Source organism: Podarcis vaucheri (assembly GCF_965113315.1).
Source record: "Podarcis vaucheri genome assembly, chromosome: 1".
Taxonomy (NCBI): Eukaryota; Metazoa; Chordata; class Lepidosauria; order Squamata; family Lacertidae; genus Podarcis; species Podarcis vaucheri.
The window spans coordinates 13,149,951-13,164,835 of record NC_138759.1 but is presented as its reverse complement, the minus strand read 5'-3'; the positions used below and the strand labels follow the sequence as shown (position 1 = coordinate 13,164,835).

General features: G+C 45.7%; 1 protein-coding gene across 5 annotated transcripts in view; it reads right to left on the bottom strand.

The window, feature by feature from the left end:
• The window catches only part of CEP170B (centrosomal protein 170B), an 80,874-nt gene that overhangs the window by 47,258 nt on the left and 18,731 nt on the right, over positions 1-14,885 (bottom strand). For all 5 annotated transcript variants that reach the window (XM_082216525.1, XM_082216529.1, XM_082216528.1 and 2 more), the window contains exons 4-6: positions 14,123-14,201; positions 5,472-5,530; positions 2,292-2,430 (exon numbers count right to left, since the gene is read on the bottom strand). In XM_082216525.1, coding sequence (XP_082072651.1) covers positions 2,292-2,430; positions 5,472-5,530; positions 14,123-14,201 — 277 coding nt within the window. The remainder of the gene's footprint in view (positions 1-2,291; positions 2,431-5,471; positions 5,531-14,122; positions 14,202-14,885) is intronic.

The window sequence follows — 14,885 nt, the reverse complement described above, 5'->3', positions numbered from 1 at the left end:
CACCCCGCACATCTGACTGGGTTGCCGCAACCACTTTGGAGCAGCTTCCAACAAATATAAAGCAGAATAAAGCATCAAAACTTCCCTGTGCAAGGCTGCCTTCCTTCCTTCTAACGCACAAGGGGTTGCCAGGGCAACAACTGGCCTTCAAGACAACGCTAATAATAGGTGGTTGAGGGGAGAGGAAGGGGTCGGTCGGTCTCTTCAGCTTTCCCCACCCCGTCCCATACCTTTTGGAATATCGCTTAAGCTTTACTGAGGCGTGTGCATTCTTAAAATATAATTACTGTATGTTCTGGCGTATAAGATGACTTTTGAACCCCAGAAAATATTCTCCAAAGTTGGGGGTCGTCTTATACGCCCAGCCGTCTTATACGGCAGAAAACACGGTAATTCAATTAAAGAGCAACTACACTGAGCTATACTCCTCAGCCTAGTTCTCCTCAGACCCTTTCCAGACATTTATTCTATTTATTCTGTTCTCCACACCAGCCTTGCCTCAAACTGCGGCCCTCCAATAAGAACTTGAGAAGGGTCTGGCTGCTAGATCAGGCCTAAGGCCAGGCAGATGGCCAGGAAACATGGTGCGAGCCTGGAACTTCCACAATCTCTTACCATTGGCCATACTGAGCAGGACTAATAGGAGCTGGAGTCCAGCAAAAACCGATGCCAAGAGAAGCCTTTCTTCCCACCCAGTGGCGTAGCGTGGGGGTGCAGGGGGGCTGGCTGCACCGGGCGCAACATCTGGGGGTTAGGGGGCGCAAATCCACGGGTTAGGGGGCGCAAATTACTTGCCTTGCCCCGGGTGCTGACAACCTACGCTACGCCACTGTTCCCACCTCAGTGCATGATGAAACTGGGTGAAAGATTTGGCTTACGGGCTAATCCCCAGGGGAGGAAACGCCTGGAATCAAGAGGATTCGCGTTTATTTGAAAGTGAGATTTTGCTTAACCCTGAAATAGAGAAACATGAGGAAAACAGGGGGAAAGGGAAGGAAGAACCTTCCTTGTATTTGATGCAGTTCTGATTGAGCCCCATTTATCCGAGATTTAGGGTTGTAGTCAGTGCTAGTCACACTGAAAAGGAACAGATATGACTAACCTAAGTCCATTAATGGGTCGACTCAGTATGACAAGCACCAAATGCAACTTTATTATTTATTCCTTTTATTATTTCTTTATACTGCACCTTTCAGTAATGCTCCCTATATAGGTGGGTTTGATAAAAGCGCCGACGTAAGAAGCAAAACGGCGAGACAACGCAGAACAGCTAAAAAGCTGCCTTAAACATCATGCCTGTATATCCAGATAAAAAGTAATCAAAGAAGACCCTCTTAGGAATAGTAACATGAAGAGAGAGGGCTGCTGGATCAAGCCAGTGGCCGATTGGATGTCTGTGGGAAAGCTGAAAGCAGGATTTTATCACAAGAGCAATCACCTCCCCGGCTTCCAGGAACTGCTATTCACTAGCATTATTATTATTATTATTATTATTATTATTATTATTATTATACTGCCCTTCATCCACCCATCACAAGGAGGTTTACAATATAAAAACACAAAAATACATACCATAATAATGAACGAAAACAATTTTTAAAAACCCACAGTTTAAGTTTTGCTACCTCTGTCCATGGAGGCAGAACAAAGCCATTCTGGCTGATAGCCACTCATAACTTTTTCCTCCGCAAATCTGCCAAAGTTCTCTTTTAATGCCACCCAAGCCCATCACTGCCTCCTGTGGGAGCGAGTTCAAATCTCACGTAGATCTCATTTTGGCATGGGTAAGGAGAGGCAATCTGGGACGCGGGTGGCGCTGTGGGTTAAACCACAGAGACTAGGGCTTGCCGATCAGAAGGTCAGCGGTTCAAATCCCCGCAACGGGCTGAGCTCCCATTGCTCGGTCCCTGCTCCTGCCAACCTAGCAGTACGAAAGCACATCAAAGTGCAAGTAGATAAATAGGTACCGCTCCGGCGGGAAGGTAAACGGCATTTCCGTGTGCTGTTCTGGTTCACCAGAAGCGGCTTAGTCATGCCAGCTCCCTCAGCCAATAAAGCGAGATGAGCGCTGCAACCCCATAATCGTTCGTGACTGGACCTAATGGTCAGGGGTCCCTTTACCTTTTAAGAAGAGGCAAGGTTACATTGCACCAGATCCACGATGGCAACCCCACACTCCTGCTGAACAGCTAACTCCTAATCACTGGCAAAATCAAGACTTGCAACAGAGAGAGAGAGAGAGAGAGAGACTCGTTTCGGTGCCCGGCCAACTGGTTTTTCCATACAGGTACCTGTAATTACTTTCTTCTCGCCTTTCTCCAGCTTCGCTTGGGGCGACTCGGTCTCTCCGCCGTGCTCCAAAGGCTGCTCTACCCTTTTCATGACTGCACTTTTGAAGCTCATCTGCAGCTGGCTGGTGTATTTCTCATGCTGAAGGGCAAAAGAGAGACACACAAACGTCTATAGCGCAAAGGTGGGGTGGGGGGAAACCCTTTCCCAGCCCAAGGGCAACTCTCCCATTCTGAGCAAGCCTTCGGGGGCCGCGAGACAATTTTTGGGTAGAGCAAAATAAGTGTTAAGTTTATTCACGGGCAAGCTTATTCGCACACTCTCTAGCCACTATCCAGGCAAGCAAGAAGTATTGTCGGAGTTCAAGGACAGGGCCGGATTTAATGAAAATTTAATTTGATGAAGCCCTAAACTACTGAAGGTAATGGGGGCCTTTATATGTGATATTTCAGGGAGCAGGCTAGCAGGTGGGGCCCATTACTAACATCACAGGAGCCTCAGGAACACAAAACACTGTTGCTGTATGTAGGTTTTATTTTTATTTTTTTATCTTATATTTTGGAAATGTACATTCAGGGTTTTTTCCTTTGATTTTTTTGGGGGGAGGGGTGGCCCAAGAGAAGAAGAAGAAGAAGAGTTTGGATTTGATATCCCACTTTATCACTACCCAAAGGAGTCTCCAAGCGGCTAACATTCTCCTTTCCCTTCCTCCCCCACAACAAACACTCTGTGGGGTGAGTGGGGCTGAGAGACTTCAGAGAAGTGTGACTAGCCCAAAGTCACCCAGCAGCTGCATGTGGAGGAGCGGGGAAGCAAACCCGGTTCACCAGATTACGAGTCCACCGCTCTGAACCACTACACCATGCTGGCTCTTGCGAGCGGGGGCCTAAGCTATAGCTTGTTTAGCTTATACGTAAATCCGGCACTGTTCAAGGACACATTCCAGCCAGGCAAAAACAAGTCAGGGATGGTGAGAGGTGTGACTTGGAAGTATGTGTGGGCACAGAGGAACAGCTGGTGTGAACACCTGCAAACAGGTTGATGTGAACACTCAGGGCATGGGTCTGAATGCATATGAAGCTGCCACTGGGACAAAGCAAAGCATCTCTGGGCCTAGTCGGTGCTTGGATGGAACTGTCTGGCCCATTGGGGGGGACACACCCAGAATCAAATAAGTTTAGAATTGACAAACTTTGCCTGAGCCATGGACTTTCACAAGAACCTTGTCATTGGCTGGCTTTAAAAGAATAAGTAAGTGAAATTGCTAATGCTCATGACTATGGGCCAAAACCTTGACAAGGGGAAGAAGGCAGCGTATCCTATGGAACAGGTGGAGATATATAATAATCAGCGAAGTACCAGTCTTGGCAAAACACGGAACTGCCAGGTGGGGATTAACTCTGATCTAAGATTGTTTCAGCATACTGCACTGGGTGTTTCTCGTGGGAAAGCTCTGAAATAAATGGGAGTGGTGGTGCAAAGGTGCATCTGTGCTTTTTGCACAACACCTGTTCTCATCAACAAGGCTGAATGAGAAGCTCAGAATGAATTGTGCACACCACACTCACTCTCCTCCACTGGGGGTTTCTAAGCAGAGGTTAGATGACCATCAGTCCTGTATGATCTAACTGAGATTCCTGCATTGCAGGGGGTCGGACTAGATGACCCTTGGGGGCCCCTCCCAACCCTATATGAACATCTGGAAGGCCAAATGTTCCCCACACCTAAGCTTAAGCCAATACTATCTACCCAGATGCAGGGGGAGAGTCCGTTTGCATTTCTTAGCGCAGAAAGTATTGATCTGATGTGTACAGATCTTTCCTATTCTAAATGATTCAAGAGGGTTCTGGAAACTTCTCTGTGTGAAAGAAACAAGCAGAAGGTTCGTGGTGTTTGGGTTATGCCTTCCGAGAAGCTGAGTGCAGCTGGTTCAGTTATCCTTTTCAGTCAAGGTCATGCTGACTATAAAAGTAAGGCCAGAAGGAGCCTAGGCTTCACTTTCTCTTTCTTCCTTCTGGTGTGGTATTCTGTACATAGTACAGTGGTGCCCCGCAAGACGAATGCCTCACAAGACGAAAAACTCGCTAGACGAAAGGGTTTTTCGGTTTTGCGTTGCTTCACTAGACGAATTTCCCTATGGGCTTGCTTCGCAAGACGAAAACGTCTTGCGCTTTTTTTAAAAGCTGCTTGAAGAGGCGCAGTTGCGACGGACCGTGCTTTGCAAGACGAAAAACATTGCAAGACGAAAAGACCCGCGGAACGAATTCTTTTCGTCTTGCGAGGCACCACTGTACAGTGGACGCTCAGGTTGAAAACGTGATCCGTGCGGGATGCACGTTCGCAACCCGCGTCTGCGGGTTGCAATTTGGTGCTTCTGCACATGCACAAAGCGTGATTTAGCGCTTCTGCGTATGCGCAACTGCTGAAACCCAGAAGTAACCCGTTCCGGTACCTCCGGGTTTCGGAAGTACCGGAAAGGGTTACGTCTGGGTTTTGCCAGTCTGCAACCCAAAAAGACACAACCTGAAGTGGCTGTAACCCGAGGTATGACTGTACGCTTAGTGTTAAGGTTTCGTGTTATTATAAGTTATTGTAAATTTAAGTTAAGTCTGCTGCAACTGGATTTCTTATGGACAGTGCCAATCCTGATTGTATTGGATTTGTGACCATTATGCTCATTTGCCTTCAGTAGCAGTAAAGCTCTGCTAGATGAAATATTAATTGCCTCTGGTCTATTTTGGGGGGATCCTGCAACGTGTTTAAGTTTTTACTCTGCTAACTATACGTTGGAATATGCTCTGGATCAATATTGAGTAGAATTCCCTGACACTCTCTACAGGCACAGAAATGACCTTCGCAATATCAGCTGATCTCATTATCCACGGAAACATGCAGAGCATGCATCCCACCAGTGAGCCACGCAGCCCCTCATTTCTACTGCTAGGAGAGCTATCAGAGGCACCAGATCCCACGCCTCCTATGAATGTGGGAAATCCCATTTCCCCGACGCCAGTTTTGGGGGATTTTGCAAGCTAAGCAGCAGAAAGAAAATGGTGTCGAGCCACTCATGCAATCTCCCTGAGCTGTAGGAATAGTTCACTAGCGCAAGAAGTGTGTCATAAATAGCCCCCCTTATTCTCATCCCCCCCCAAACAAACACAAAAAGGAATGCAAATTCTCACCTTTAGTGCTTCTTCTGGAACCTTGTGTTGGATGTGTTCGAGCACATACATGTTGGCATGTAGAGAACACGTTAAGGAAAGAGGCAGAGGGGTTTTTTTGCAAGACTCATCTACTGTAACATTATTAGAAGCCAACGGCAACTCCTCTCCCAACACGGTCATGTCAGATGATTTCAAAGGAGCCATAAATAAACATTCATCGTACAGCGGCTGGAAAGGGAAAGTGTGTAAGGGGATGCAGATTCACCATCTGTGACAAGACTGGTTTGCGATGCGGTGCATATGTCAAAACTGAACATTGCTGTTATAACTGAGGTGCAATCCAAATATTCCCACTCCCACCAGTGGGGAGCTATCAAAACATCTGCAGGCCTGCTGTTCCTGACAGCTGGGGTGGAAGTTGCAGAGCAGGATGATCAGCCCCAGATCAGGCCCAATGAAGTGATGCAACAGCTTGGGATCCAGCAGATCCCTGGCCGTCTCAGCACAGGCCCAACAGAGCTTTAAAATCTTCCAAGGAGATCCTGTTAGTCATCCCATGACCAGCAGATTATCACTTATCGATGAGGAAGCCGGAAATCTGGGTTGTAGCACCCATCTTTAGAATACTGTCCCCCTGGTTGTTTGAGAGGAAGACAAACGCTAGCTTTAGATGCCTCTTTAAGAAGTTTACACAATATTTCAAGGTCTTCAATTCCCAACTTTCAATCGTACACTGCCCAGTTTTACTTATAATACAGTTTTATTCTGTTTCTGCTTAGTTTTTAGAAGGTGTCATTTGTTACTGTTGTATATGTACATCGGATATAGATCCCCCATCCAATTATATCTGCCGATCATGATTTGCATAAAGAGAGAGAGAGAGAGAGAGAGAGAGAGAGAGAGAGAGAGAGAACATTATATAAATTCTACAAATTAATGAAGAAAAGGAAGTCACTGCATCTTCAAAAGGAAAAATAATACACAGCACACCAGCTAGGATCACATCGCAGCCAAAACTTACATCATTTCTACAAGGAAGTAAAACGAAAACCTCAGGTGGTCAAGAGAGGAAAAACAGGTGATTCAGAATCACAGGAGGAGAAAGTTTATGTGATGACATCATTCCTTTCTCCCTGCCTGCCTCTCCCCCCCACACACCCTTTCTGCCAAGTCCTCTTACACCTATCCATCCAGCTGCAATTAAATTAAGCTATACTTCAATTGGCAAGGAGGACACTTGAGAGTCCCTGAAAGGCTGCACCAATCTAGGGCATGCCCTTGCAGCAAACAGAGTGCATTCCATTCATTTCAAATGAGTTAGTTCTCCTATGAAGGGTTGCTCACACTAAAAGATTTTTTTTGAAGAAGAAGAAGAACCACCTAGGAAAATCCCTGCTGCATCAGACCAAGCATTCGGTTCTCACAGTGTAAGGCCATCCAAGTCAATGGTCATCACTACTGCACAGAGTTCGAAAAACCAATGCTGTCGCGCAGGCCTCTTCACAGACATAAATGTGGCACCTTAAACCCAGGTTATGGGTGCAACAACGGAATGTCTAGGCGTGCCTTTTAAATAACAAGAATACAAAACTGAAAATGAATGAACTGCAGCTAAAACTTTACGTTTGTTTAGTCCTTCCCCCGCCCACCCCCCGTAATATTCTTGTATTCTTCTCCAGTCTGAGCAGTGACCAGTGTGGTGTAGTGGTCAAGAGCGGTAGTCACGTAATCTGGGAAACCGGGTTCGCGTCTCCGCTCCTCCACATGCAGCTGCTGGGTGACCTTGGGCCAGTCACACTTCTGTGAAGTCTCTCAGCCCCACTCACCTCACAGAGTGTTTGTTGTGGGGGAGGAAGGGAAAGGAGAATGTTAGCCGCTTTGAGACTCCTGAAGGGGAGTGAAAGGCGGGATATCAAATCCAAACTCTTCTTCTTCTTCTTCTTCAGTCTTCGGAGAGTAGCTGGAAGTGGGGAGGCAGAAAAAGGTCCTCCTTTCCTTCCACTCTGCAATTTTTATCTTGAAATATTAGGCGCAGTGCTGCGCCCAGAGCTCAGAAAATGCCCACACTACTGAAACTCCCTATCGCAAAATGTGCCTAGAACAGGCATCCCCGAACTCGGCCCTCCAGCTGTTTTGGGACTACAATTCCCATCATCCCTGACCACTGGTCTTGTTAGCTAGACATGATGGGAGTTGTATTCCCAAAACTGCTGGAGGGCCGAGTTTGGGGATGCCTGGCCTAGAACAATGGGAGTTTCGAACACTGCTGCACAGACCATATGTCCCTGCTTGGTCACTGCTCAGCAGAGGCAGCTAGAAAGTGCGCATCCGCCCCCTTGACCGCCATGTTGCCAGACACTGTGGCACACGGGCACTGAGCTGTCCAGCTTCCAGAATCACATGGGTAGGGCAGAGTCACTGCCAGAGGAATCCTTGGCTGGGCCTGTTCCACTCCGTGCAGGTGAAAGGCAGCACCCTTAAGAGCAAAGAGGAGGAGAGGGGGGTGTTTGAGAAACCCAGCTACAGGTGGTCCAGGTTTGCTCAGGTGACAAAAAGGCTTTCCAACCATGTCCTGGGCCCCTCAATCTCTCTCATCGCCAACAAAAGCTAATAAAGTAATAGATAAAGAACCTACCCACGTGATGCTGACACCAAAACCTCGCACACACACCATGTAAAAATACCAAAGTTTGCTATACGCCCCCTTTCTCTCTCCTCCTCCTTCTCCAGCCTCATACTGTCTGTAATATTACAGTGGTATCTTGGTTCTCAAACTTAATCTGTTCCAGAAGTCCATTCCAAAACCAAAGCGTTCCAAAACCAAGGCGCATCTTCCCATAGAAAGTAATGCAAAATGGATTAATCCATTCCAGACTTTTATAAACAACTCTTAAAACAGCAATTTAACATGGATTTTACTATCTAACAAGTCCATTGAACCATAAAATGAAAGCAATAATCAATGTACTATAAAATAGGTAAGACGGTATTGTGGATGATTAAAAAAAAAATAATATCTTACCTGCACTGATGATAGCCATTGTTTGGATGGGAGGCTTTTATCCATTTCCGCAGTCACACAATCAGTAGCTGAACTGAGTTCCACACAGCCACAAAAACAAATTAACCGGAAAAGCCTCAAAAATGAAAAATAAATAGCAAAAACAAAAACAAAAGCACCAAACTTAATCCGTTCCAGAAGTCTGTTTGACTTCCGAAATGTTTGAAAACCAAGGCGCAGCTTCTGATTGGTGCAGGCGCCCCAAAAACAATAGCCGACAGCCGCATTGGACTTTCGGCTTCCAAAAAATGTTCGGAAACCGGAACACTTACTTCTGGGTTTTTGGCGTTTGAGAACCAAGGCATTTGCGTACCAAGGTGTTTGAGAACTGAGGTACTACTGTAGTCCCATTGAATGTAACTGATCTGTAGAAAGGGCTCTATGAACTGAAAGCGGAGATGCTATAAGCATCTGTATTTATTTATTTATTTATCTATCTATCTATCTATCTATCTATTTGGAAGAAAGGAAAGGTTTCCCTGTTTGTCACAATCAAGAGCAGGCTAAAATGAAAATGAAAGTTCAGAGCTCCACCGTGAATTGGTGCCCATTGCCCAGACAGGCTCCAGCTTAAAATGGAGCATAGGACTGTATCCTGGGAGCTTTGTGTGCAGGCAGACGATGGAAAAACTGGGATGGAGAGAAATGGGAAGGCAAGGCAGGGACACAAATAAAGCAGCACTGTGCAAAAATGCATCTGCCACACCCAGACACCAGGCTCTGCCTCCGGAGCAATAAGTATAGACGCAGCACAAAAGATTGCCCCGTCAACAGCACAATGAACCGTTTTAAACGGGCAACGTTGACACAGCTCACATTACAACTGCACAGAAGAGCTGGCTTGCACTTCACCGACAGAGAAGGGTGGGAGGTTGTTTGGGAATGTTTGGAACCGCAAGAAAGGATTGTGCATGTTGCTTTTAGAGAGAGGAGAACAGACCAAGGACAAGGGCACAGTTGGGGAAAGCGGCCAGTTTTTGTCGCGGCCGGCAGATGCGTCGCCTTCTGCTTGAGAACACTGCTGACTCAGGCAATGCGAAAGATGGTGCGAGCTATAAAGAGCTGAACGAGAAGGGGACAGGCTGAATGCTTTTTTGGAAAATGCCCATCGGATGGTAGGGAGGGGACGGAGTAAATTGCACCAGGTTGCAGGAATTAGGCATGCAATTTCATCTGCAAAAGATTCCATTTCAGCAAAAGGTTCTCCCCAGCCCTGCAACCACCGCTGCCCTTTCTCTGTCTCTCTCCCTCCGACACAAACACACCACAAGGATCCGAACAAACGCCAAGGCCTGCAGAGAGACCCGTGTCTGCTGCCAAGATGCACTGAAATGCCAGCCCCGCCACACTCTATTTGGGAGAGAGAACCTTGCTTGTCCACAAAGCACATCAAAGCGGAATAATGCCCATTTTTGCACTCGTCAGAAAACACAGTGTTGAAATGTAGACAAATTTAAGAAAAAATTAAAAAGCCAGAAGTGAGTATGGATCATGGGGTAATTCAGGAACCTTCTTAAAAATCAATGCCTTGCTAATCAGGATTTTTTTGCCCATTGACCTGATTTTAGCATCAAGGCTGTTTAATGAAAGGAGGTCGATATAAATTAGGGGTGGGTGGGAATAGGCTGGAGGCACAAGTCACACCAGAGAGCTGTTCTGCAACACCACCGTTCATCATACATATAGCAGGATAAGCAAAGTTTAGCATCCTCCCCTCCCCATTTACTCTCGGTAACAGCATATTATTATTATTATTATTATTATTGTTATTAGTATTATTCTTTTACTATTTTATTAAATTTATAATAATATAAATTCATATATTTATATTTCATTTATTTATATCAATACGGGCCAGGTGATTTTTCCCCTGTGGTCGTACATCCCTCAAACCCACAACCTGGCGAACAAATAAAAAAAGGAAAAGGGTATGGACCAAAAGAATCTCAGGTGTCATGGAAAAAAGGGGATCACAGCTGCAAAAGTTTAAGTAAAAGAAAAGAACAAGGGAAAATTAGATAAACTTAAGGGAGGAGGATTTGCTGAAATAAATTTGGAAATTGGGATGCAGATAGGGGAGGTATGGGGAAGTCCGTGAAGTAAGGTTTAAGAAAAAAGGATTTGAAATTATACATGTTTGTTTATGTGTTTGTTTGTGTGTATTGTGTATTGTTTGTGTTGTGTTTATATAAATTGTGAAAAACAAATAAAAAATTTTATTAAAAAAAAAGAATCTCAGGTGTCATGAACTCGCGTACACCAAATCATCTTCGTGGCCTAATCCCTTATTTTTCTCCCCACCCACCCCACAGTTACAATTCCACCAGAAGGAGGATGGGTTGTTGAAGGATTCTGGGAATTGCAGTACTGCACAGGGAATAGGGTTCTCCTAGCAACTCTCAGCACCCTTAGCAAACTACAGCTCCCAGGGTTCTGTGCGGGAAAACTACGGATGTTTGAAGTGGTATAGGAGCACTTTAAATGCATGAAGCAGACGTGGCCTTAAACTAGGTCAGACTATTTGCTTGTCTAGACCAGTGCTATCCATTCCAGCCTTGCATTTAAGCCTGGTAGCCATAAAGCACTTAGTATCGTTGGACTGGTCATGTTGTGTGCATGCCTGATTATCGTCTTCCAAAGCAACTACAGTGGTACCTCGGTTTAAGAACAGCCCTGTTTACGAACTATTCGGTTTACGAACTCCACAAAACCGGAAGTAGTGTCCCAGTTTGCAAACTTTACCTCACTCTAAGAATGGAATCCAAACGGTGGAAGGGCCCCGGCAGCAGGAGGCCACATTAGGGAAAGCACGTCTCAGTTTAAGAACAGCTTTGGTTTAAGAACAGACTTCCGGAATGGATTAAGTTTGTAACCCGAGGTACCACTGTACTCTACTGCCAACTTTAAAATAGTAAGCGTAATGCTGGTGGTCAACAAAAGAGGTTCAAAGACTCTCGAAAGGCAAATCTATAAAAAAAGTAGTATAAACACCGACAACTGGGAAACACTGGCCTGCGAGTGCTCCAGCTGGAGAACAGCCTTTACCAAATGGACTTTGAAGATGCTCAAACTCAGGACGAAAGGGAGAAACGTGCTAAGAGGAAGTCATGCTTGGCAAAACTTCACCGTGATCAACTCCCTGCCGGAAACCTATGTCCCCACTGTGGAAGGACGTGTGGATCCAGAATTGGCCTCCACAGTCACTTATGGACTCACTGTTAAGACCAGGTTCATGGAAGACAATCTTACTCAGCCACGAGTGATCACTAAAGAAGAAGAAGAGTATCGCAAGCAGGCAATGAAGAGCTGGAAGCAGAAAAATGAGGGGGACCGTGCCAAGCACGGAAACCTAGCATGTGTCAGAGGCGAAAGGTCCTCTCAGCCATGCCCTTCCTAGCTCTCTCCATCCCTTTCTATCAACTTGCTCCAGTCTCAGCTAGAGTTAAAAACTCAAATACAGTACCTAATCACCAAATGGCACCTTAAACCTGAATTGCGGTTGCAGCAATGGAATGTCCAGGTGTTGTTTATTTCCAATGGGAATGATGATGATTCCTTTCATTTCTATAGCACTTTATATTTTAAAGAACAAATCTCAAAGCGGGTCATTATACATTAAAACATCAAACTATCCAGAATTCAAGGAAATTATTTCAGATCCTTCTCCAAGTGAAGATTTGCTTTTCCCAGTCGCCAACCAGAGATCTCCATGGTCGCAATTGGGCCCATGCCAGTCGCAAAACACACCCGGCTACTTTCTAACACAGGTCCCAGCACACTAGCAGTCATTGCTGCAGGCTAGTAACCTCTGGGGGCTTATTTACAAGGCTGGTCTAGTCCAGCTGACAGCAGCTGCCTGGATGTCAGGCAAGAGATCTCTCCTGGCACCTGCTAACCTCAGGTGTGCAGGATTTAACCTGGAACCTTCTTCAGGCAAATCATGGGTTCTGTCACAGAGGAAATGGTCCGTCCACCTGCCAACTGTTATTAAAAATCCTGGCCTGGGGGGACCTAGAGCGCACACAGAAAGCGATCGCAACACTGGTAACTGGCTGAAGATACCAGACAACTGGGAGACGATGCTCCGATGAAGAGGTTAAAAGCCCAGCCTCAAAAGCTTCTGCAGCTCCATCTCACAGATGTTTCCAAAAGAGTTAAGCAATTGCTTTCTTTCCCTCTGGAGCTGATGCCAAGTGAATTTTTTTTCAACCGATCCCGATTTGGGAGGCAGGGATGGAAAGCAAGAGTGCTGTTGTTGCCAATTTAGGGGGGATCCAGAGGGAATTCCCCACTGAAGCCAACAAAATCCACTGTTTGGCTTTGCTCAAGGCCAGGATGCAAACATTTTTTCATGTGCCAAATGTCCAAAAACCTCCAAGAGATGGAGGGTGAAATGTAAAGCATGCTCTTCCACCAGAGTCTCAGGGAAAGAACTTTGCTTTCATATCCCGCATTTCATATCCTCAGACTGACCTACATTAACTCACTGTCCAAATACAAACCGCCACAGGCATTGGCGATGGGACAGGATAACTCCCTCAAGTCACACACACACACACACACCCCACCAAGAGGATTCAAACTGCCTTAGTGTCCCCTCGTCCCTCCCATTTCCTTTTCCTTGTGTGTTGTGTCCTTTTAGATCAGCGCTTCTCAACCTGTGGGTCCCCAGATGTTGTTCGACTACAACTCCCATCATTCCTGAGCTCTGACCATGCTAGCTAGGGATGATGGGAGTTGTAGTCCAACATCATCTGGGGACCCACAGGTTGAGAAACGATGTTTTAGATCGTGAGGCTGAGGGCAGGGACCGTCTTAGGACAGACGTTTGCAAACTACTACTTACTGGCTACAAATGCTGCAAATTAATAAATGAACCGAGTTATAAATTCTGCAAATAAATATGCAGGTTATAAATGCCGCAAATAAATGAACGAGCAAGTTGCTCACAGCAACCCTGTGAAGTACCATACTTTTCCGTGTATAAGACTACGTTTTTTTCTTTTAAAATTATGCTAAGAAGTTTGGGTCATCTTATACATGGATATTGCATAGGGTGGACGTTTGATCGGTTGCTGCCACGGATGTCAACGGTTATTGGGAGTGGTATCGGTTGCTGAGTCAATGGGGGGTGTTGATTGGCTGATGCTGCGGTAATTGAGCGGGTGATTGGCAGCTTCTGTCGGCGAGGGGACAGATGAGAGGCGGGGGGGGGAGCTCAACAACTGTGTGCCATCTGCCCCATTTTCTAAAGTTTGGCTCCCCAAAAATAGGATGCGTCTTATACACGGAAAAGTACGGTAGGTTAGACTGAGTGCTAGCAATAGGCCTCAAGGTCACCCCGTGAGTTTCACAGATGAATGGAAGCCTGAACCTGGGTCTTCTCAGTCCTAGTCCAACATTTTAACCACTATACCACACTGCCTCTCCAAAATGAGGCTGCAAGAGAGTGCAATAACCGTAAATTTCATTGAGGAGTGCATTAATTTCATTGTACACAGGTTGTACATTGACAATAAAGGTATTATTATTATTATTATTATTATTATTATTCAGGGAAGGAAGGACGTTGCTAAGTGTCCCACAAAATCCTGCCCAAAAAGGATATCATAGCCGAAACGGATCACGTCGTTCAGTCTTAGCGTGATGTACTTCTGGTCTGGAATCCGCACATCATTCACAAAAGTCTGTGGAGAAGAAGGGCAAAACATCATTTAAAAGACTATTGTTGCTATTGTTGTTGTTGTTGTTAAAATTTGTATGCCACCCTTCATCACAGGGCGGTTCACAACAGAAAAATAAATACAAAATACATAAAACAAAACCAGTAACAAACCAATAACCTCCCTCCCACAAACATACCATTTGTGGGCCTGAATATAAGCCTCACTCCCCCCCCCAAAAAAAAAATTCCAACTGTGAAAAGTTAAAGTGCAGCTTAAATTCGTGACCTTACAAAAATTGGCTTTTACGATATCGCTGCTGAAACAGACCTACGGTAAAACGAAATGCTTGTCAGTGCCTGCGGAATTTTAAGGGAACGTCTTATATTCAGGTGCGGCTTATATCCGGGCCAATACGGTATTTAAAAATCCATAGAATGCTAATGAGTTGAATGTGTGGGGGCAGACAAACGTTTTCACCTAGCATCTAAATATATGCAATGAAGGTGCCAGGCAAGCCTCTTTGGGGAGATCATTCCACAAACGGGGGGGGGGGGGGCACTGCAGAAAAAGCCCTTTCTCATGTTGCCATCCTCCAGACCTCTCATAGAGAGGCGGCACATGAAGAAAGGCCTCAGATGATGATTGCAGGGTTTGGGTCAGTTCAATTGCGGAGAGGTGATCCTTGGGGTATTGCCATTCTGTGCC